The sequence below is a fragment of the Ammodytes marinus genome (genome assembly GCF_949987685.1).
Source record: "Ammodytes marinus genome assembly, chromosome: 20".
Lineage (NCBI taxonomy): Eukaryota > Metazoa > Chordata > Actinopteri > Uranoscopiformes > Ammodytidae > Ammodytes > Ammodytes marinus.
The window spans coordinates 19,758,149-19,783,524 of NC_137224.1; the positions used below are offsets into that span (position 1 = coordinate 19,758,149).

General features: G+C 42.7%; 1 protein-coding gene across 1 annotated transcript in view; it reads right to left on the bottom strand.

The window, feature by feature from the left end:
* Positions 1 to 10,856: 10,856 nt before the first annotated feature.
* The window catches only part of shisa9a (shisa family member 9a), a gene marked incomplete at both ends in the record, with an annotated part of 42,885 nt that continues 28,365 nt past the window's right edge, over positions 10,857 to 25,376 (bottom strand). The window contains 2 exons of the mRNA XM_080048630.1: positions 10,857 to 11,740; positions 19,561 to 19,755. Of these exons, the coding sequence (XP_079904756.1) occupies positions 10,857 to 11,740; positions 19,561 to 19,755 (1,079 nt within the window). The remainder of the gene's footprint in view (positions 11,741 to 19,560; positions 19,756 to 25,376) is intronic.

The following is a 25,376-nucleotide window of genomic DNA, read 5'->3' on the forward strand; positions in this document are numbered from 1 at the left end:
CAGGATGATTGAAGAATGTTGTGGGCAGCGGTGATCATAATATGCCGATGATGATGTTTTGATAATGTCAATGATGTTGGCAAAGATGTCAACCGCAGACACCAGAAAGGGTTTAGTAAATGATGATGATGATTACGATGAGGAGGAGGAAGAACATGGGGTTGATGCCCCTGACAGGGTAAAGACATGTACAGAACCGTGCCAGATGGCTTAAACACAAACACACACACACACACACACACACACACACACACACACAGAAAGCTCTTGTTGTGCAGCTCCGCTCTGCTGAGCAGGATTGCGGACGGTAGAGAGAGGGATTGGCAGGGGAGCGGGAGGAAAAGGCAGATTTGTTTAGTTTTTTAGTTAAATTCCCTGGACTGTGTTCTGGCTGCCAAGAGCATTGGCAGTAATTAGTGTAAAACTCACATTGTGCGAGAGTGTGGCTGCTGTGGTGTGTGTTTGTAATCGGGTGATTGTGAGTCAACATTTTATGCAGTTAAAAGTCGTTTTGTATTTGTTTGTTTTTTGTTGTTTTTTAATCTCTGCATGCACATTTTATTTGCGGTCTCAAAAGCAACCAAAAAGTTGGTTTGATTTTGTCAGGTGGCGATCTTCTGTTTGAATCCCAAGGACACATTAACTCTGTGGCTGCAGCTCTGCATGCATGGAGAGACACAACGGGACAAATAGGTAGTTAGGGGTATTTTCTCGCATTTTACATACTTCTATAAATACCTATTTCAAATGTGCAAGAAGATAAATTATACCAAAGTGTTTTATATGGAAATGTTCAGAACACATTAGGCCTTTGTTTTCTGAGGTCTACTTATGTCCTAGATCATTGTGTATATAAATAATTGGCTTAAATGCTGAAAAATGAATTGTGATTTTTGAAAAACCTGGACATTTGTGTGAAAGAAGAACCTTCAGTCATCCTGTTGAGTTGTTTTGGCTCTTGAAATTGCTTCTCCTAAGCCTTAGCTTCAAAAATGCAGTGGACATTTTCCAAAACACAGTAGGGGAGTGCACAAAACATGACTAATATAAAATTTGGTCCAGACGCTTTTTGGTAGAAATGTTGTCTCTACTTTCAAAAAACATAAGGAAATTAGACTGAATGAAGACTTTGAACCACATATGATGATTCATGGGATGTACACTAATAAAAGAGGAAGCATCACAAAACATTTTTCAAACAAACCATTGAGTAAATATAAAAACAATAATAACAAACTACTTTCACGCTATGTATATATACTCTATGCACTATTTACAAGCTAAGTGGTAGCTGGGGAGCTTCTGGGTCTTGCTTCTCACGGTGTTTTCTAAGCCTGTAAGGGACTGACAGTATCACGAGAACATTCCCCGGAAACAGGAGGACCTCTAGTTTGAGATGATGTTTTCATTTTATTTTTCAGCCATATCTTCAGGGAGATATTAATTAAGATATGCGTGCACACGCGCCCGTAGACCTCAGAGGGTTAAAAGGACCTGGGAAATATTTTCGTGCTTAATAGATGTCGATTTTAACACTGTGACTTTGTAAACTAAGACATATTTCATCTATCCAGGGACCTATAATCCCTACAGTAATTTTTTACTGAAAGGCATATTGACAAAAACTAATCTCAAAAACTCCAAAAGGTGTTGCGGATACAACTCTGTGCAATTATTGCAATACGTGAAACTGATATGATGTCAGAAAATGACCAATTAGGTTTTAGATGCATTTTATATGGAACGATCATTGTCAACGCTAACCTATCTGTGGCTGATATAAAGGCTAAATGAATAGGCTAGTATCAAAAAAAGGTTTTCATTTCGTAAACATCTTATGGATCATCAAAAAAAGAGATATGTTAATTGTTCAGTATTAAAAGGACAGGAAATAGGACAAACATATTTTGGAATTTGTTTGAAGTGACATCTTCGAGACTTTTAGGTGTCAACAGCGGGAAAAAAACAATGCAGGAAGCGGAAGGAGTCTGAACGTGGCTTCAACTTTTTTTTCTTTGCTGCTATATATACATGCCCTTCCAAAGTTAGTCTAATTTATCTAAAAAACATCCATTCCACATCAAATGTTTTCTGAGGGGACAAGGACAAGGAAACAAGAGAGAATTCTAAAGAAGGCACAGAAAGAGAGGAGCGTTTTTTTTTTGTTACAGAAGTCATCTTTTATTGCCACGTAAGAAAGTTGTATATAGAACAATGGTGATATACTGTCAGATGGCAAATCAACAAGAACGAAAGAACAAAAATATCCCTGTCATCCCTCCCCCAAAAAATAAGGTAAACAGACAAATTCATAGCAACACCATGGTAATATATATATATTTCTCGGACAAAACGTCTGCTATATTTCTTTTTTCTACCAATATTTGAATAGTACCAAAATACAGCTTTCTCATACCTTGATCTCACAAATTATAAAGTCAGTAAACAGTAAAAGGACGATGGGGCATCACGGTTCATATTATAAGCTACTGTGCGAACAATAGCGGGAGATGGGCTCTACTATAGAAAATAGGCTTTACTAGTCACGCATAAATGCAGTGTGGGGACCATATGTATCCATATACACATATGCATAAATACCACAAACTGGTCTGGACATCAAAAATAGAAAAAATTGGATCGCATGTCATTTTCTGTGTAATGTATGATTAACAACACAATGAGTTAATCAATGCGCTAATCTACAAAAGGATATGCTTGCTAATGGATAGTAATATAGCAAATAGCTTATTGATCCTTCAAAGGTAATGGGAAATCCCCCTGGCTATGGGCCGTAAGCAGAGGTCAATAACCAGCGTGTTATTCTACGTCACTCTGATTGATATCCTTTTTCGTTAATTCTAACAGCAAGTATATTTAATATAGATTTTATGATATAAAAAAAAATCATACATACAAAGCACACCATAGGAGCACACCTTTGTAAAAAAACAAACAGATGTAAGAGCATATACTGGACAACAAACACTGCGTCTCCTCTGTCTCTGTGTGCATATAGACAGCTCCGGTATTGGTGAGAACATTGCGCAGATGCTATACAAAGTCGTAAACATAGCTGACGTGAACCCCTTTGATAATAAAGTGATACATTGATGTTTTTCAGACCCGAACAGATGCTGCTCTTCATAGGACTGTCGTGTTCACACAACGCTATCGAGTCCAGCAAAACAGCAACGGCAAAAAGGATAGAAAAAGAGGAAAATCTGGTCAAAATGCTGCTTGTGATTGAGCCCTTTATAATGTCTCTACCGATCTATGGCACAAATCCAAAGCTTTCTGATTTGTGACAACGCTGCTCTTTCTTTTCTTTAAATGAAAAACAGTCTGCATTTCATCTGTAGTGATTAAGGACAAAACGATACTTCTTCACTGCCTCCCCGTTATGAAAGGAATATATACAGACGACTGCTGCATTGTCCCGATCCAGACTCAAATTGAGAACAATCCATATGCGTCACATCTTTTTCCTCAATGGGATAGCAATGGGAGTGTAAAGAAATACTCAGCCCAACAGGAGCTGACAAACACATGGTCCATTGTGTGTTGGCGAAAGGCCAATCGGTCTGAACGAAGCAGTGATTGACTTTTATGGAGCTGCCGCATCAATCATCAATACAAGTCTCTGACTCTCTAACAATGCTGTAACAACATGTTATCACTGGACAGAGGACTTTGTGTGTGTGTACGTGTGTGTGTGTACGTGTGTGTGCGTGTGAGCCAACAGTCATTTCTGATTCCCCGCTTTCTAAATGGAGCTCACGTGGCGTCACACCGAGAACGTTTTGCAATATCAATAATTAAGAGTTTCCTGCCTATCAAGTGCTGACTTTAAGTCCCTTAAAACTCTTCCCTGCGTTTCTGTGATTAAAGACAACAGTTAGGACTCGTAAAGCCCCCCCCCCTGTCCACTGGTCCCAATGCAGCTCCATGTACGTGTCTTAATGAATATTCCTTGTAGATATTCTCATAGCAACAGGCGGCTCCGCTGAACAAAAGAGCTTGATTTCAGCTCAAAATTGCCAGTCCCAATTTTCGTATTAATAGGCTTCTCTCTATCCTCTCTCTCTCTCTCTCCATCCTCTCTCCCTCTTTCCGTCTCTCTTTCAGCTTAGTCAAGAGAGAAGTCTGGCCACAGTCCCCATTTTGATATCCCATTCACACCGCCAATAACTGCCTCTCTCTGTCTCCCAGTTGAAGCCTGTGCTGGCTAATGCGAAAATGAGCTTGTACAATTTGTAATACTTTCAATATGTGTTTCGTCAGTAAGAAGGTGGGTGGGTTCCGTGAGGTGTTTGCCTTCCAGTCTTGTTTCGAAGACATTTAATTAAAGTCTAAATCCCTTTCACTCATTTGCTTGCCACTCTTGCTGTTTGCTCTTCTTACAATCATCATATTATTGTGACACATTACCAGGGTCTGCCCGAATGCAGGCTCACCAGCTCATTCTACACTGCCCGGCCCAAAAAATAGTCACCACCTGGATTTTACTAAGCAAATAGGCAAGAGCTCTCCATCGGTCAAACACTGCAGGGATTAATATGTTGGCAGCAAAAAAATCTTTATTGATCATGATGGGAGACCACTTAAAATAAATAACCTTATTTGGTGGAATCAAAATGTAAATTATCGACAGTAGAACTATGTGTAATAGTGAAAGTAAAAGCATTTCCGCACAATGCAAAGAGAACATAAGGGATATGGACTATGCAGATGTGTAGCCTTAAGAAATCCACTTACCAGGATACAAAGCTTACAGAGCATACAGATTGGACTCTGGAGCAATGGATCAAGGATGTGTGGTCTGATGAGACCAGATTGACCCTGTTCCAGAGTGATGGGTGCATCAGGGTAAGAAGAGAGGTGGATGAAGTGATGCTCCCATCATGCCTAGTGCCTACTGTACAAGCCTGTGTGGCAGTGTACTGTATGATCTGGGGTCGCTTCAGTTGGTCAGGTCTAGGTTCTTAAGCAACTTTTATGTGCCAAATAAAGCTTATCAAAATGTGTCACGGCGTATAGGTGCCGTAATCAAAGCTAAAGATGGTGCCTCAAGATATTAGAGTTTGTGACTTATCTTTTTTTTGGCCGGGCAGTGTACATTAGCTTAACATATATTCAGATGTTTCACCTCTAAAAGCAGGACTTTGAAATGAGCACAGCGGTGGTTGTGTGGCTATTAGGAGATGAGGTGTGGCTCAAGTGATGCATTGTTTAAAAGTTCTTTTGCAAGGTGGAACAAAACTCAGACTTCAGCAAACTGTACAGAGCTCACGCTAGCTAGGGTCTGTCTAACCAAAGGAGCAGGTCTGTGATGCAAAGACATTTAAAAGGGACAAAAGAGGGGAACAGATCCAAGGGTGGTGAGTTCTCTGACCATACAACTCGCTGCAGATTAGGTTTCTAATTCATCACTTACTTTATAATGCAAAGTGTCCTTGCCAGACTCCAGAATTGACTTTATTACATAAAGGGACTAGAGTAATAATCATAATCAGTAAAACAAAGCCATAGTAGAATATCATTACGTACTGGAGCGCTTAAGGCCAAAGCATATTCGTCAGAAGCGTTTAACACCACCTAGCTTCATGCTGCACGCTCCACTGGCCTGACTATTGCTGCTGCCTCTGATTCGATGTAGCCTCTTACTTGGCATCCCAACGCTATAATTAGGGTTGATTGCGCCTCCACTCTTTGTTTGACTTCCATTCAGACAGGAAGAAGAAGAAGAATAAAGAGAAAGCTTTGGAGCCTGTGGCAGGCAATGCACAAACTCAAGAGTTGAAGGGTTTAGAGGGAAGAGTTCACATTGACTGGTCTTATCTTAATGCGGGGGCCTCGTTTGGCAGTGTCACGGTAGGTAGTAAGACACTAAGAGGTGAAAGAGATCATGACACCATCCTGCAAGATGTTGACAGAGTGGCCGGCTGCTTGAGTCAGGTTTTTGATTGACTAGTAGTTTGAGTGACTTAAAAGGCCCTGGTCACACTATCACACCAAGTGGCATGGCCAAAATCATCCATGTACAGTACCTGTAAACGTTCCTGTTCGTCAACAGTGACAATTACCATTTTAAGAGTTCACTCAGCTTAATTCATACACTGTGCATGCAATTACTTCACCTCTGACTGAACCCACACATCACTGATCATAAAAGGAATTGATTTTCGCAGTGAAAGTTTAAATGTTTGACCGAGCCAATGCCAAATGACTTTTGCAGTGCCGTACCTTTTATTTTATTAGTTAATATCACATAGTATTAGAGTACTTCTTATACTGCTAGTCATAGTAGATGATACCAGTGGTTGGTTTAGTGCCCTGTTCAAGATGGTTTACAGTGTTCTCCTATTGAAAAAGAGGTTGTCTTTCACAAGAATATTTGTCGAAAAAAAGTGGGTAGTTGGCTTAAGCAGCAGTTACAAGAAAAACATAATTACAGTACCTCAAGCTCCATCGACAGAAGCTCTGTAGAGGTGAAGCTGAGTTGAGTGATTGCTTCAGAATGAAAAGCAACCAGTTGTGATCTATAAAACAGTCCTTTATACTAAAAAATCACTCCAAAACCAAAAGGAATAAGGATAAATAAATAAATGCACATTTACCTTCTTTTCTTTGAACTGGCAAGTTTTTTATAGTTATTCTTTAAAAGTACAGCATGTTAAACATCCTGCCGCTGTATTGTGACGTCAACATTTAGGAAATCAAGAATCTCTCAATAAACAGTGGCTTTTTCTAGTTTGGGAGCTGGTTGTTTATCAACCAGCAGACTACCTGTGTCCTTTTGTTTCTGCTGTGGCATTTTTTGACTGACTGAGCCGTCTGATGAAAAATGTCAGACATGACTGACTCCCAAACTCATTCATCTGTGGCACTGACCCTATCAACCGTGAACCAGCCAGCACACACAATTCACCTGCTTTTCTATCTAGGTTTATTTTGGCTGTTTGGGAATAAGCATTTTACCAACTGTTTCCACTGCACTGGTTGCTTACCAATTGTTCCAGTGGCTGCTTTTCACAGAGCTGAATAGGTTTTAAGGAAGGATGGAGCAGTGTGGTGTGGCGAGCAGGGCTCATATTTCCACATTTCCGCCTTGCTGGAGTAAGTCAATTGAGTCTGATAATGCACATCTTGGGCTAACATTGACCTGCTTCTCAACTCTGTTACAGATAAAAAAAACAGCAGCTGTCGAGAAAAGGAGAAAATAATTACATGGAGGCGCGCCAAAAAAACAAACAGCAAAACCTGCAAGGGATTCTCATCCGACACAAAGAGGTTTGTGGGACTGTGAACTCCATTTATATTTGATTGACTTTGTTTGGTTTGTTTGTTTGTTTGAGTCTGGATAGTTTTCTAGAAGACAATAATCAAATGCCATAGTTGGATTCGCACACACACAGACACACACACACACACACACAAGTTATAAAGAGTGAAATGTGCGCCGTGTTCAAGAGGACACACAATGGTACAAAATTGCAAACTGAATTACATTTCTTTTTTGGCACACGGAATCAATCACTTATATTTCCTGCTAGAACAATGCAGTAAAACCAATCATGTCTTTCAAGGTGAGGCTGAATTACGCCATTGTTATTCACTGTCTCATCAGGACTGTGCTGCGCTATCACAGAAAAGATTCATCACAGACCCGACTTTTTGTTTTGTCTCGCAGAAGCTTCTGCTCCCAAGGTCTTCCATTCAGACATGGAGGGAGCAAAGGAAACGAAAAGGGGGGAAAAGGTGAAGAAGAAGAAAATATGAAAAGAAAGATTAGGAGAGAAAGGCTAGGTATAATTTATATATATATTTTTAAAAAAGCACAATGTAATGTCAGTTATCGCTACAAAGGGCCAAGGCCTGGAGTTTCACAGTCTTTCATGTACAACAGGCGCAAAAAAAACAGTCCGGACTCTTTTTCTCCTTGCTGTGATGACGGCTGCCGCTCGGCATTGTGGGAACAGAGGGAGAGCAGAGTCCACCCTTTCGTGTGTGTGTGTGTGTGTGTGTGTGTGTGTGTGTGTGTGTGTGTGTGTGTGTGTGTGTGTGTGTGTGTGTGTGTGTGTGTGTGTGTGCGTGCATGAAAAAGCTGTGGGTGTATAGGTGACCCATTTAACTGCTCCTGTGACTTCTTAAATCCTAGGTCTTTTATAGACCTTTTTTTATTCATGTGACTCTCAAGGCAGCAGGGGGTTCCACAGCATGAGTCGCACAAATATATATATATATATATATATATATATATAGTCCCCCCTCCCCCTTATCCTATGCTTAACTGGCTTAGTTGAATCATCTGGATTTTGATTTAGAAAGCTGTAGTATTAGCCGTATGAGTGAGTAGCTCTGCGGGAGTTCCCAATGAAACGCGCCAGTGTGAAATCCACCGACCTCAGTCTCTACACAGATTGTCGTGTGCACCTCTTCTTCTTATATTCACTTGCTTAGAAATTGACGAACAACACCCGTTTTTTTGCTTGTTCTCTATCTCTTTCTTGACCATTGTTTTTTTGTGTGATTGTGCTTCGGTTGGATCTGCACACACACACACACACACACACACACACACACACACACACACACACACACACACACACACACACACACACACACACTTGTCATGACTGGTGTTACACTTATAGGCCAAAACACTTCACTTCAAGAGATGGTACTACAAGCAATCCAATCATCATCCGTTCTCTCTGCGTTATGGGTGATATTCATATTTTCATCTTAAAGTTGCTAAGCATTGTCTGAGCTATAGTTTTCAATTGCATTTCTAAGTATAGGGTCTGAGAGGTGGAAGCAGCTCTCTCGAACAACAAGGTCAAAATGATAACCATGGCAGCAGCGGCTAATACTGTAAGGCTTACACATCATTACAAAACAAGCAAATTGGATTTCCGAGAAGCCATTAAAAGATTTAGCCTATTTGTAAGACCTGGGGATTTATTTCGGTGTTTGAGTCATGTATATAACCCAGATATTTTTTTTTTCTTCTTCTACTGTTGATTGTGATTTATTTTTGTTTTTTGCTTTTTTCAGCTAGAGCTCGAATACAGTGAGTGAACCAATTAAGCCTAGTTTCTCGTGGCAGTGTCCTCCATTACCGGCAGGAAAGTGTGGTATTTTTACATCCACCTTTCACAGTAGGTCCCCACTTTTGTCTAAAACTGGAGATTTCCATATAAAATCTGTGCAGAAGTGAAATGTCTACGCTTAAAATTGGGCCACCAAACAAAATGTTGGTAGTATACTAATACATACTTAACTACTTAACATATTTGTCTTTTGTTGTACACTTTTTTTTCATTATAGAACTACAGAGAGTATATTAATTACATATTATAGGTGCCTGTAGGAAAATGTTTGTTATTCTACCATTGAAACAAGCTACTTTCGAGTCTTTGCGCTAAGCTAACCAGCTTCTGGCTGTAGCTTTATATTTATCCTACAGAAATATAAGTGGTATTAATCCTTTCATTTCAGTCTTGGTAAGATAGTGAACACAAACTAGTCAAACTCAACACTTTTGTAAACTGGTTTATAATTTCAAGGGATTCATGTATCCCAAACTGTACCATGTTATCAATGGATAGGGTGGGTCATTCTGATTTAGCTGCCATTTTTTTTTAAACGTAAGGGTTTAATTTGAAAGTATTGTCATGGGCTTAATTCACTGACGAGAATATAATCAGTTTGTTTAATTCAAATATAACAAATGTGCACAATTAGAATATCAGCCATGTGTAACTTAAAACCCATATAGTGTACAGTAAACATTGTGTACAGTATATATTTCTGTATTGTTCGGTATGTGTCAAAACATGTTTCGTTTGCACATGCATGAATGGGTGAATGTGTGTGTGTGTGTGTGTGTGTGTGTGTGTGTGTGTGTGTATATGGGTGTACAGGAATCATTCTGCGAGGGTTCTCTGCTATAGCTGCAGCATCATCCAGATGCTGCCTCCCTGCCTCCTTATCCCTCCCCTGAGCCAGCTGTCACCACACAGGCCAGATCAGAACAGAACAATGCCAGTGTGACAGCCTCCATTCTCTGTTGCTGGAGCCTGGTGGAAAAGGGCGACCTTCAGCTGTGGAGCTTACATGAAGGCGCTTTTTTTGAATAGCCACAGTACAAAGCCCTGCATGTCTAAAACCCTGCACCCCTCATCTTGTGTTTCTGTTTCAAAACCCTCAGGAGATTTGGGGGTTGAATCAGAAGGGAATGTCATTTCATTCAAACCGTTGCACGCTTCGTTGGGCACATGAGCAGTATATACTCATGTTGCGACTTTTGTGGGTAAACTTTAGCTGTATTTCTTCTTTCACGTGATGCTTAGGTGCTTTTCCCCTATATTGCTTCTCAGGTTTGGTTCGTAACACCAATCCACTGTATTGTCAGCAGTCTCCCACTTCATCATCCGTGTGTATAGTTGCACTTTAAATGCTCGGATATCATGATCGTAACCGAGAAGACACAAGCTGTGAGGCAACACTCTTGATATCTCCACAAGTGTACAGACATCCCTGCTCTGTAGGCTCTTTGAAGTTATGGTTGACTTATGACGCCACCAACTTGGGACGCCATCCTCTCATCGACAAGAGCTGTTCAGTGATTTGATTGGTGAACTCTGTTTAGTGAAACGAGGACCACTCAGACACGGTGCCACTGTCCCACCACACTCGACAGTATACCGACGAGCCACACAAACACACACATAGATCTTGCACCTTTGGCAACCCCCAGGAGTCTGTATCTTAACTCAGAGATTACTTGTGCCCCCACTCCTCATGCATCCTTTCCCCCCTTCCATTTGCCTCCCTGTATTCTTCCTCTCTCACACAGTAACCTCTGTCTTGCTGTTGGTCACAAAGTAGGGCTGTGTGGGGAGGAAGTGTTGGCTGTGGCTCTGGCCTCTGGTGGTGCTGCGGAGCTGGTTGGGCTCCAGCACGGTACACTGAGGCCTCTTGTGCCCGTAGCTCTTCCTCCGGCCAACTGTCTCAGTCCCGTCCCAGCCCTTCAACCCCACACCCATGGTGTGCCCGGCCCCGATTGTGTTGGAACTGTACGCCAATTGACGGCCCATTGTAGCCGAGCTGGAGCCCATGGCGCGCTCCTCGGCGGCGGCCCTGGACATGCCCAGGGACGTGCCACCTGGCATGGTCCCCGCCATGTACGCCATGGAGGAGGCTCCGTGTCCTGGCGGCTTGCTACTGTGGCCATGAGGAGCGTGAGTGTGAGAGATGTGTGAGCTGTGAGAGCTGTGGGCAACATGACCATAGCTGCTCTTGGGTTTCTGGCCATTCGGCCTGTGCCCCCCTCCTCCTCCTCCTCCCCCTCCACCACTGGCTGAATGCCTATGTTCTGTTGGAAGGGTTGAGACTGAGGAGATGTGAGGCATCTCAGTGACATAGGTGGCCACTGGCTCAGGAGTCAGTGGACCCAGGGAGGTCATAGGGGTCATGGAGGACATCTGGGTGAGGGAGGTCATGGGCATGGGCATCATGGACGTCATGGAGCTCATCTGGGTGATGGAGGGGTTCATTTGACTGGAGGTCATTGGGTTGGAAGCCATGGGGTTGGTGGTCATCGAAGGAGCCATCAAGGACATGTTGCCCATGGAGGGTCTGGAGTTTCCCATGGGCTGGAGAGGAAGCCCACCCTTGGTCGGCAGCTCCACCATCAGCCGACGCTTGTAGATTTCACCGTTGTACTTGGCGGCTTACAGGAGAGGGAGAGAGAGAGAGAGAAACAAAGTTAATGAAAATGTTAAGTGGATATGAAAGAGCTGCGATGGAGCACAGCTGAAATCCCGGGTTAATTGTTTAAATCTAAATTAGTTTGCTATTTTTAGACGGTCTGTTATGGGGAAGAAAAAAAGAACAATATCCTCGACTCTTCTGTTTCACTACTGTGGAACGGAAAGCAAAATGTCATGTAGAGGGACTCGAGACTTTTTAGCAGTTTTCAGATCATCTGAAAACAAGCAGTGCACACACACACACACACACACACACACACACACACACACACACACACACACACACACAGGGGCAGAAGTTTGGATAGAAAACATCCCATCCCTTTATATTCCCACTATCTCAAAAGGCCATATAACAAAAACCAGGACTACAGTCAACACCTTCCTGCCACTGGAGGAGTTTCATCTAAAGCCCAGAATGTGTCCTCCCTCCACCTCCTTCTCCTTTATAAAGTCAAAGAACACATCTCTTTTCTCTGTGTGGTGAGAGGGTGTTGTTCACTGTGATAGAGTATCTAGGAGAAAGATGTGAGACCATTATGACATGCACTTTGCAGAATGGTCACTCATTCCATCGTGGCAGCATGGCACTTTTCATAGGGGAAGGGGGGTGATAAAACTGCGTAAATCCACATCAGAATGTACGCTGTATGTTAGCTGTGTGACTTATTGAAATGCTGACATGAAACGTAAGTGAAAATTGTACATGAGCTGAATAAAACATATAATATGAAGTATTGCATTTTGTAGATAAAGAAAACTTCTTGATCTAACTGTATGAATGACCTCAGTGACGTGCCATGTCATTTTTGGTTTGGATTGCCTAGATGGCCTATTTTAAATCTTTATTCAAACTACTGTATTTCACCTGTCAGCTAATGGTATCAGAAAACTTGTCCTAATGTCTTGCAAGGGGCATTTGAGCGGTTCAGGTGCCCCTATGGTGTGACGTTAGGGCAAAAAAAATAAGCTTTTTTGTACTATCATAGAGAGAACCTACTAGCGAATGAGCTCTGTGTGTGTGTGTGTGTGCGTGCATGTGTGTGTATGTGTGTGTGTGCGCGTGCGTGCATGTGTGTGTTTGTATGTGTGTTAGCCTTGGAGCAGCCAGGTTCAAATACCTCCCATGTTTTCCTCTCCCTGTCAGTAACTGTCACCTAGCTACAGTCCCCGATTCATGTTCACAGTCTAGTCATTACTCTTTAGCAATTGTTGCCTCCGCGCCCTTGAAGATAAAGTTAACACACTCAGCGGGTTTTGCTGTGCCGCTGTAGCTATAAATCTAGTTTATCGCTCTGTGGATGTGGGAGGGAGGGAGGGAGGGTGAAGAAGCGGGCCCTGTGCGGGTATGGCGGAGGAGCTCGTGGGTGAGGAGAGGGGTTGAAAGGAGAGCGGCGTCTCACCCGCTGAGTTGCCGTTAGAACGCCCCCCTGGGGATCAAACTTGCCCAGGCGACAGGTGAATCAATCCGCAGGCAGTCAGCTCCACAGTGCACACATCCAGCGGTGTACGTGAGTGGAAATGGGAAAAGCACCGCTGTTACGCAGTATGGGCTCTGTATGCCTCTTCCCGAGAAAGGCCAGCATCCCACAGAGACTAACACATTATGCATGAGAGGGGGATGAAGAAGAAATCCAGCACCTTTCCTCTGAAGTCCCTCAGTGCCGATAACTTAAGAGACTTTATTAGCTTTAGACCAGTGTGTCAATCTGCCTTTTTATTAGCCAATCAGGCCTCCTGCTGTCAAGGAGATGGAAGAGTTTCTTTGACTTTAGAACCTGCAATAAACGTCTAGTTAATGTGTTTGCGTATTCACAAAGACACAATTTGTTCCCGAGATGTTTCAGTATTGACTGCAAGTGGGTGGATCTCCCTGTCATTGTGCAACTGCTCTACCCAAAGACATCCATTAGACCAGCTTTCAGGTTTATGGTCTTATGAGTCAATTCTGTCTGGGAGGATTTTTCACTTTCCGAAAAGTAAACTCTTTAAAACTAAATATCTGTACTAAATGGTCCAATATAAAGATTTGAAATGTTGGCAGAGGATGTAATCGGAAGCTGCTCTCTCCCCTATCTCGGCTGTGGAAATCCTGAAAGAATGTCAGGCAAAGAGGCTGAACTATTGGCAATTGTATAGCACATAACAATTGGCTATTAGAGACACAGGTGCAAATTGCTTGTTCTCCGTCATTAAATGCTAGAGAATTTGACATCTCATGGTCATAAAACTTTTTTAGCCATCCGAACAGTCTGGCTCTGTGTCATGGGTTGGTCCTCAACAATTAATGGACGGATTGTATCATTTTGCATAGACACTAATGGTGATCGTAGGTTTTATCCTTCTAACTTTTGTGACAGCCCTGATCTTTCCTTTGGTGCCAAGATTTCATTTTTTTTGCACATACCATCCTGCCTCCTCTTGGATAAGTTAGGGGTCTGTATCAAGGGATGTTTTTATTTAAGTTGCTTTTTGCCTCAGCCGCAGTTAGAATTCGATAAAGCGACCTTATATAGATGCACAGAGGGACAGTGGAGATGGCTATTGATTGACAGAAGTGTGGCTTATCAGTAGGACTGTGTTGACCATTGGGAAAGTGGCCGAGGCAATTAAAGAGAAGAGGGGGTTGGTGTGGGTGTGTGTTGAGAAAATGGAGTTGATCCTAGACCTGGCTCTTTTTTCTCAGGGGGTCAGTGAATACATCGGACTGTGTCGTATAGCGGAGGAGAAAATAAATGGCCAGAAAGTCCACTTATGCTGCACAAGATAAGCGGAACGCGCGCAAAGGTGTTTGCTTTCTGCACACACGCACACACACACACACACACACACACGCACACGCACACACACACACACGCACGCACACACACACACACACACATACATATACTGTATATATTTTGCAGCATCTGTGCATCATTTGATCCCCAGTTATGGCAGTTTTTTTTCCTCCTGGAATCCAGGGGTTCCTGGGCTGTATATGTCTGGACAGGTTTTCCAATCATTTCATAGGAGCCTCTTGAATGCCACTTGTGGAATGGAAATCTGTCAGTCAAGTGTGTGCCCGGGGCGGGGGGGGGGGGGGAGGGGGGCTCCTTTCAATTACAGAAAGGGAATCAGATATGAGGCCGCTATAAGGGAGCATCGAGATTAGCAGCACAATGATTCTTTAAGGAGAGTGATGGATTGTGGGGGAGAGGGGGTGATGAAGAGGAGATGGTGTGTGTGTACGTGTGCGTGTGCATTTGTGTGTGTGTGTGTGTGTGTGTGTGTGTGTGTGTGTGTGTGTGTGTGTGTGTGTGTGTGTGTGTGTGTGTGTGCGTGGGGGGAAAGGGAGATTAAAGTAGCACAGAGAAAAGGTGAGGGGAAATGCAGAGTGGAGGGCAGGAACCGGATGATTAAGGCAATAATATGAAAGAAAGGAAGAAGAGAAGATGGAAAAAAGGGAGAGGTGGTACAGAAGGAGTGGGAGAAAAAGGTGCAAGGAAATGAAGGAGAGGGAGGGAGGGAGGGAGGGACTGGAGGAGGAAAATGAGGGCGAGAAAAAAACCGTCAAGACATTAAAGGTCAGAAGAGAAAGCGGGAGGAAGGAAAATGGTCTTAGAGAAGAGGTGAAGGGAAGATGAGGGCCATTTTTAACCACAAGAAACACAAAGGTGGTTTTGACGTCTTACTCAAAGGTCAGAACGTGATGTATAACGTTGCTGGCTCCTGGTCACTTGTGCTGCTCAATCCAAACCCCCACGCTTCATTTTGCAGAGTTTATGAGTCTATTTCTGCCCAGGGGAAGTTGTACAATGAAGTAGGAAAGCTAGGCTAGGCTAAGCTAGGCTGCTACCGGATCGCCGCCGCTATTATTATCCTAAATCTGAGCGTATATCCACACTGTATTTCTGTCTACAGTAACGTGACTTCACACACTGTGTGTATGTGTATGTCTGAATGACATTGCACTGCCCCCAAAGAGACTCGCTCACAGCCAACCTGTCACACAAACGCACAGACAGTTAGTTGACGCAGTGAGCCGAGGGATTTTGTCAGTTTGGTCGTTAACTGTCCCAGAGACGTTGGACTCAGCGCGTAGCGAGATCGCCGCCGCTATTGTTATCCTAAATCTGAACGTATATCCACACTATATTTCTGTCTACAGTAACGTGACTTCACACACTGTGTGTATGTGTAGGCCTATGTCTGAATGACAGAGCACTACTCTCAAAGAGACTCGCTCACAGCCAACCTGTCACACAGATACACACACACACAGACACACACACACACACACACACACACACACACACACACACACACACACACACACACACACACACACACACACACACACAGGTGACGCAGTGAGCGGAGTGATGTTGTCCCAGAGATGTTGGACTCAGCGCGTAGCGAGATCAACCGGCACATCACGGGGACAGTAAAATGCGGCCCTCTTAGTGCAAGCCCCAGCACTCCTGCTCTCAATTCACCGGCCAGTGTTGTTGCTGTAAAGCAGCTGACCGGCGCGGCGCTAAATGTTTACGTCACACCTGACGCTGTTTACAAGCACCTCTTTCATTCCGGAACGCTGTGTAAAAGGGGCTACTGATGTGCCAGCAGGCCGGCGTTGCTTGGTTCTGTGTAAATAACACCTAACCAAGCAGAGCCAGCAAATTGCCACTCTTTCGTTCCGACAATATGCCGCAATCTCTGTGTAAAAGGGGCTAATGTAACAGGACCAGACTGGTAGATTTACACATGTTATCCCCTTAACTTGAAAGAGTGAACATTTAAGCATTCCTCAGAGCCTCATCACAGCTTTTGTCGGTACATCACAAAAAAACGACTTGCAAATACTTTTTTCTTAATATTGCCTCGGAAATAGCTATGAATCAGATTTGGTACATTATTCTCAATGTTATTGTCGGTTAGCTGTGCAGTCAGACTTTTCTGAGTAATGGTTTTGCAGTTCATTTTAAATGAAATGCAGGGATTTGAATTTTAGATTGGCTAACTTAACCAGGGGTGGCTATATTTGGAGAGCTCACGATCCAATCATCGGTGTCACATTTTGATAGAGAATGCATTCTTGTTTCAAACTCGGACTCAGTAACGTGAACACACGGGCACTGGTTTCAAGCTCTTAATTAAGGGCCAAACAATTGACTTTAAGTCAGCTGCAAGGCCATATGAAACACAACTGGCATTTATTTAGGTAATTGCCTTGTTGAAGGTCACTGTCAAACAGAGTAAAAACTGAGTAAAGTGTGTGTGGGAGATTGCCACGTTTATATTCGTTAAAGGTTAACCCGCATCCAATAGTGCAACATAAATGTATTGGACAACATTGTGTCTGTGTTCTGGAGTAATGGCAAGAAAATTGAGGATTTCTTTAGGATGAACTCGTGCTCGAGTAATGCCTTTTTTATATTTGTAGCTTTTTGCCTTACTCTCCGGGTCAAGAAAAGAAGTAACCGTTCTTGTAACTGTGTATTGTATTTTTGATATAAAAATGCTCAAAGGTCGCACATCCAGGTTAGCTTAGTTCAAACACTGGAAGTCAAGGGGAGCAGCAGGTCTTAAGATAAACTTTACAAGATCAATTCACTTCTCTGTGTGTGCTTGTTTGGTCTTGTTTAATTACCACATGATGTGGCGATCTATATTTTTACACTTTTTGTCATTTGGAAACATTTTGAAAAATATGGTGGGAATTGAGAATCGAGGTTGTATCATAGAAGATAATAATCTCAGTTGTAATGTGAATCAGTGTAAGACTAGTAAGATATGTAAGAAGCAGGATTTATTGACATCCCTAGTTTGGAGTCCAAAATGCAACTTACACAATTGTGACATGTACATTTGAAGCACCCATGCAATTAGTATGGGCTTTTCACTGAAGCGTGAGACGTATTTGGCCCAGTGGTCAAACCTTTCTAATGGAATATCTACACCTCAATTTGCTTCAATAGGGGAAAAGAAGTAGATGTAATTTCAAGATGGATGAACCAGGAAAACATTATTTTTTTTTTTTTGTGGAACAACCACATCAGACACAAACTATTATTCAAAGCGGAAAGGGATATATTTTAAGGCAGGAAACGAACAAGCAAACAAACAACATTTGACCCTTCACAAGAAGTGCGTCTGCTCATGGTCCATCTCATCTGCTTTCCAGACAACACAGGTTGAGAAAAAAAGCCTCGGAGCGGCAACACATAGTGCCTCAATACTGTTATCGGGGTAAAATACTTTCTGAACAAATTGCAGTCATTTGAGCTACAATCTGCCTTTTCCTTCTACCTATTTCCCATCAACCTGTCTCATCTGTTTCCCTCCCTGCAGTTAGAGATTTCCCAAAATGCCATGCTCAATCCTCAGAGCATGTGCCGCATGCATCCATCTGTTGGTTTAAACGTGTGAGATGAAAGGAGAGCCTGTAGCCTCACACATCAGAGAGTGGGAGCTTTTTTTTTCTCCCCAGTTGAGGTAGCGGTGAGATTGGGTCCCTTACTCAAATGTGTCTCGTGGCTGCACTGCACATCTGATCTCCTGTCAGTGGAGACGTCTGTTGCCTCTACTACAGTATATAATATTATTGGCTCCAAAAGAATTGAAGCGAGATAAAGTCTCTGTGTTCTTTGATCCTCCAGGACTTAACACCTTTAAGCTCAAAGTAGATATGTCCCCTTATTGCTTATTGTTCATCTGTTTTCACATGTATATCCATATATATTTTTTTTTACATTTTACTGGCAATTATATACGCTATACAGGCCTACTTCTAAACAACTTCCTGCTTGCAGTGCAGTTCACAGCGTAAAACATCCTAATGATCTATTTCTGTAACGTGCCCTCCACATGCAGCGTGGTGGAGGGAATACTATTTAAATGAACAACACACACAAAGTTCACAGTTCACACCCGCACGTTTGTCACCTGAATCAAATATTAGACTTTCCGCCGCTCTTGCTTTCAGGAAAAGGTCTATTTCAGAGAAAAGCTCTTTCTTGTTATTGTCTAATAAAGGGCAGAAATGCAGACAAATAGCTCCTTGTGCCTGTGTTTACGGATATTACCTGGCGTGAGTGGACTGAATTCTCAATCAAGTGAGAGCAAGGTTACCTGTCTAGTGTAAAAAGAGCCGAAAGGCACGCGCTGAAAACAATATCAATTGAGTCGATCCCAAATGAATTCAGGTCATGAGATACTGATGCCGCTGCCAATAACATATGGGCATGGTGATGCAAAATTCATATCAGCAGCACTGGCAAACTGAGCTGAGTTGAATTTGATGGCATGCATTTAGCTGTCAAACAGCTTGACAAGCAGGCTGTTTCTGTTTTACAGTGCCTCCAGTTTCCCTATAACACCTGTCAAAGCTGCCTGCAGGTCAGGACTGCCTGCAGAGATGTGTGGAAAAATCATCTGCTGCCGTTTGTGTTTGGATCCCAGAAAGGTTAAAATACAGTGAAAAAGAGTAATTGACACAATCCACAGTTCTCCTGTCTTTAAAGCTATAGTGCATAACCTTTTTCATATAAATGAGTGTCTGTTACATTCAAGCCAATGCCAAATAAGTTGACATTACGTTGATTTAGCCAGCTCCACAAACCTCTCTCTGTATTTCTCGGTATGGCAGAGTTTACAAACTGGTGTTGCCCCCCCAGACACAGGCGCAGGAGCTCAAGAAGCGCCCACAAAATGTTTCAGTTGTTGACAGAAGTTACCCACTGTAGCTTTAAGACCTGCCAGCTTAGGGTGCATTAGATGGGGACATTCAGACACTCACCCACAGCCTTCAGGGAGGCGTACTTGTTGATGTCCTTGTTTTGCTGCTGCTGCTGTTGTTGTTGTTGTTGTTGTTGTTGTTGTTGTTGTTGTGTCTGTTGTTCGTAGACATGGGACAGCTGGCTGAGGGCAGGGTAAGGGTGCTGCTGGCCCATAGTTGAGCCCTGACCCACGTTGTTGTTGATCTGACCGCCTTCTGTAAGCAAGGACACATGACAGTACAAGGTTACAGATAGGTTTAGGATGAGTGTGACTGTCTGGGGGATGATAACTTATTCACATTTTCCTGGGTGAAGCCTCAGAGTAGCCAGCACACACACACACACACACACACACACACACACACACACACACTGCTTTTTAGCTAGCATACAGACAGCTGTATATAGCTAGCACACACATAACTTTTTAAACTCACAGACACATTACGTTTTGCGAAAAACAGTAGTGTGTGTGTGCGAGGAGCAAGGAATGTATGTGCATGCTGTGTGTGTGTGTGTGTGTGCGTGTGTGTGTGTGTGTGTGTGTGTGTTTGTGTGTGAGGCTATGTGGCGTATCTGCATGCATTCTTAACATATGGCCTAAACGGCACCTCATAGAAACCTAGTATTCAGGTGTCATGTTTCCTTATGATTCTTTTACTATTATTATTTCTGTGTTCTATTATGTGAAGTGACCTGTTGTGTGACCTTAAAAAAGGATTCACTATTTTCTGCAACCTGCTTTTTAGTTTTCAAAGTACCAATGTGTTTTAGTAATTATAGGCTCCTGGTTGCACTATTTGCTAACTGTAATGTATTCCCGTTATTGAATAATCTATGATTGGATTGTGTCGCACATATTTAAAATAATTACTACACATTTAGCTGGATATACTCCAGTTGCTTTTAAAAAATGCTGCCTTTGAACCACACGTAAATTATCAGTAAAAACGTAGGTTGATGATTTACAAGAAATCCAGTAGGCTATATGTTTTGACTGTGATGAGCAGGCGATTACTCCCCCCACACCGGATCACATACACAGTATAAAGTATCATTTACAGCCATGGCCACAATTGATTAGTGGATGGCTCAGTCCTCCTATACAAGTGCACCTCCTCTGGAAAGACACAGAAACCAAATGGCAGGATATTACACATCCACAGATGAATTATGAAGAGTGGGGCCGGCATGCAGCTAAAATATGTGTGGGGGGAATTCAGAGGACACTCTCTTTATAGTGCTGTTCCCTCGTTGGGCTGAGCACAGACAGATAATTGCAAATTCCTGTTACCGAAGGCTAAGGGGTATCCACGCTGAAAGTGAATACATTCGGTTGACTTGATCATTTGAGAAGTGAGTGAGTGGAAGTTGAGCGGCTGAGAGGAAAGGAGCGTGAGGGGGAAATGTGAAATTGGAGAAAGGGTGAAATGCATAAAGAATAAAGAGAGAAAAAAAAAATGGCTGAGGCAGAAAACCCAAGATAAGAACCTAGACGGACAGTAAATGGTGGAACATCTCGACACAGACTCTTCCTCCCCTTCTGCTTTCAGCCCTTATATGTGACTATACAGGGGTGTCTATTGTTGCTCCGCAGCAGCAAGAATGAGAAATTGTGTGCAAAATTGATTTCCTCCACCCTTTTCTCCCCGTTTCAGCTCAGCGGTGCATTGTTAAAGGTCACATATTATGCTAAATGCACTTTTTAAATGTGTTCTAACATATCTATGGGTCCAAGGTGTGCCTATATATATTAATATATAATAATATTTAAAAAAATAACAATCTCTCCTTTTCTCACTCTCCCCCTTTCTGAAACCCCCACCCCTCCCCCCCCCAATATACTCCAGTCAGAATTCTCCCCTTTTCTGACCTCAAAAACTGCAAAGCCAGAAGCTTCCACTGTGCAGCCCACACCCCTATTTCTTATTGGTCCACGGCCCTGACAGACAGAGGGCGAGGCGTATCTGGCTTCGCTTCCGGACAGGGGGCGGGGGGAGCTCAAAGATTGTATATTTACGAGGGGAGCTGCAGCTCTTTTGAAAAAATAGGCCATTGTGAGATTAGCTGAACATCAGCATAGTACAATAAATTATCTGAAAGTTTTTTTCAGCAAACAATTAAAGAAAAACGTATTAGGGACCACTAAGACCATATAATATGGTGTATAATAGAACCGAAAAGTGTATAATATGGGAGCTTTAAGGCCACAAGGCGCACTCAAAGGCCTTACACCTGCACAGTCCAACTGTCAGGACAAAGCAAGTTGTGTTTTGACTAATTGATCACCAGGCCCACACACATGCACGCACGCACGCACGCACACACACACGCACGCACACACACACACACACACACACACACACACACACACACACACGCACACACACACGCACACGCACACACACACACACACACACACACACACACACACACACACACTGGAGACAAGTAAAAGGAGCTCCAGAGTGAGAGGAAGTGTGAGACCATACAAATGGAAAAAATAAGAGAATCCCTTATGTGATGAAATGTCCTATGGTGCTTGGTGAAAAGGCAAAGACAAATGTGCCCTGAGTAGACAACAGGTTTACTGAAGGCTACATGAGTTTCAGTGAATTGAAAGTGGTGAAAAATATTGCAGAGCTGGAGCTGAAGCGCCCTTCTCTTTCATGCGTTAAGTAGAATTGCTCTCCAGTCACAGTGAAAGCTGGCCCAAAATGGCCGGCACAAGGTCACCAATTTTCTCATTTCGTAATGGATTCTGAATGGTGGCTTGGCCCAATTGTGAAATTCAATATCCTATCAAAGCACAGGTGCACCTCTGTGTTTTCAGGCTCCCTGCCTTTAACTGGTTTGCGGTGAATCCATAGACAGCCGTGGAACTGGCAACACAACACACTGTTACAAAAGAAGAGGGGACTGCATTGCATGTGTACACTGTACTAAATACTGAAGCTGTATATTGGCGATATAGAGTTTTAATAGTGTTATAACAGAAGGACTAACAGAATGTATTAGTATGGAATTAGGGCTGCTCTGCCAGGCTGCTGGCTGTTCAAGGCGTGACGAGCCGGCAAATCAAATTACAGCCTCACTGAGCCCCAGATAAACATCTGATTATTGTAGTGCAATTTTGGCTTGAGGCAAAATGTTCAACATTTTGGGAAATACGCCTTATTATAAATGTCTGGTACAGAGCTGGATGATAAGATTGCTACCACTCTCAAGTACAGTACATATGCAGCTGGAGCTGGCAGCAGCTTATAGCTTGGATTAACACAAAGACTGTAAAACAAGCTGTCTTGGTTCTTTCCAAAGGTAACAAAATTAGCACCCCAGCACAGCTACATAATACCTTATATCATTTATTCGACTCATGCCTTTGTAAAGAGCCGGGCTTGCTGTTTCCCCCCTGGTTTCCAGCTTTTGTTCTATGCTATACTAACTGTCTCCAGGGCTGGCTGTAGTTCCACATTTATCGTTAAGATAATCTTCTCAAAATTGACCACCAAAAATTGAGAATTAGCTCAAATGTTAAACTCCTTCTTTATTGGGAACAATAGCATAGCAAAGCACTTTAAAAGGGCAAAGGTGGAATCTGCACACTGTTCATTATGATCCCATGATAATTGAAATGATCTGTTGCAGCCCCTTCTCCATGGTGGTTTAAATGAACATATCATTAGAATGATTAGAGAAGCAGACAAAATGAGTGTGACCGGTACAGAGTTTGCCTAGACCCACTGCTTTATCCAGAACCTGTTAAAAAAAACTAAGTGCCTTTGTCCATTTCTAAAGTAAAACTAATTCAACACATCACAAAAGGCTTAAAGTATGAACAGTGATCATCAGTGCAGTTAGGGTTATTAAGCATTGTGGTTACCATTGGCGTTCTAGTGGATTTATAGGACACTCTCTAACCATTCTGGGAGAAACTTTTCATTTGCTGTAGTTTATCACATTTTACCGCAACATGTTGAGCGAACTATAAAACTTGCCCTGCTAGATGTCCCTTAAGAGGCATTCTGTGCCAGTCCATCTCTATTGCTCAAGATCCAAGAATGAACGCTGTAATACTCTTCTGTTTCCAAGTGAAATACAAGTCACTATCTCTTCTCCTCCGCCTCTGTTTGTTTGCAGTGTGCTATAATTATTTCAGATTCATAGAGAGTTAGCTCTCTTCAAACCAAACACACACACACAGTTGACAAGGCTGGCAAAGAAATTTGAGCCAAAATACATATAATTGCAGAGCTTTCCTCGTGCAAATTAAATATATATATTTGTAAAAAACCTCTCCTCACGCATTTTGCAACCCGATCTCTCAGTGAAAATCTCTCTCTCACACACACACACACACACACACACACACACACACACACACACACACACACACACATACATAGGACACAACAAACACGGCCCCCTGATGAACCCATACCCCTGTATGATTGACAGCTGTCACCAGGGTGATGAAATGGATGCAGTGGGAGTCTGCTGGTGTGGTCAAAGTGCGTCAGCAGGCTGTACCCAAACACTGTGGTCTGTGGTCACTGCGGTCTCTCAGCTGTCTCCCAGTCCAGACATGTTTTCATTACTGCTGCGGAAGTATCAAGTCAAGATAAGGATGGCAGCAAAACACAAATAAAGGAAAATAAGTTGTCTACAGCCGGGAGTCAGTTTGACACAGTGGCAAATAAAAGCCCATGTGGTGTACTGCAAACGAACAAATGGAAAATAAAGACAGAGATAAGAAGTCCCACAACAGTGCTTCTCTACCACTTAAACTACAATTAAGACCACATTTCAATCTCAGAGTGCCTCCCTCAGGTACCGGCGGCACTTACAGTGTTTTTTTTCTCAATATATCAACAAAGCTTTATAAAGAATATAACTGGCACCTACAGTACAAACGGTCCTGGATGCACCATCACAATAAATGTGTAGCAGTCAAAACAGCTAAGTCAGAGCTAATTGAAAATCCCAATGAATAAAAAAAAGGAGGAAAAATGCTCGCTAGCTCTGGATCTAAACCTCCACCGAAATCGAATCATCTCCAATGTTTGCTATTACACAGACAGACAGTACTAGATAGATGACAGGTTTAAATTGCTTGGTGGAAGGTCATTAGATCAAGAAAAATCAATATGGTTTCATCCGGTTGGGAGTCTGGTTGTATAGAACGCATTGCGTTTATGACAAACGTCTGAAGATAAAGTACATCTGAAAACTGAAAGTTTGGACTGGGGGTGTGGTGCTACAAGAAAGGTATTTCACTACGATCTCCATGTGTCCTATGTGTTGGCCTTCCTCTTACTTATTCTGGACAGTGTATACAGTATGTTGATAACAGAAAAACATATGGACAGGAAGGTACAGGTAAAACGCAATGGAGGCAATCATTTATACTGAATTGATTCTTCCAGTTGTTCCATTTGTAAAGAAGAACCTTCAAATACAGTAAAAATATTCAAAAGGCCTTTGGAAATTCCTAATTGAATTTTCATAATCTGCTCTTTGGACTCTCTCCAAGCCTTCAAAATAAAAGGCCGACAATGGATGCTTGGGATTCTTAAATGTGGCAGTCCGATTTTTACCGACTTTATGATTTCAAATGTGTGCCACCGCTAGGACCTTCAAAAGAGCGATGTTAAGATGAATTAGCTATTCAGGGTGCGGACATGGGAAATGTCAGGATTACAGTGTGTGTGTGTGTGACTGTGACTGCAGTGAAGAGACAGCGCGTGGATGATGAGCTTATGACCGCCAGGTAACAGACAGTTAGTGCACTAGAGAACGCTGCAGAGGCACAGTGATAAAGGCAACAAAACACACA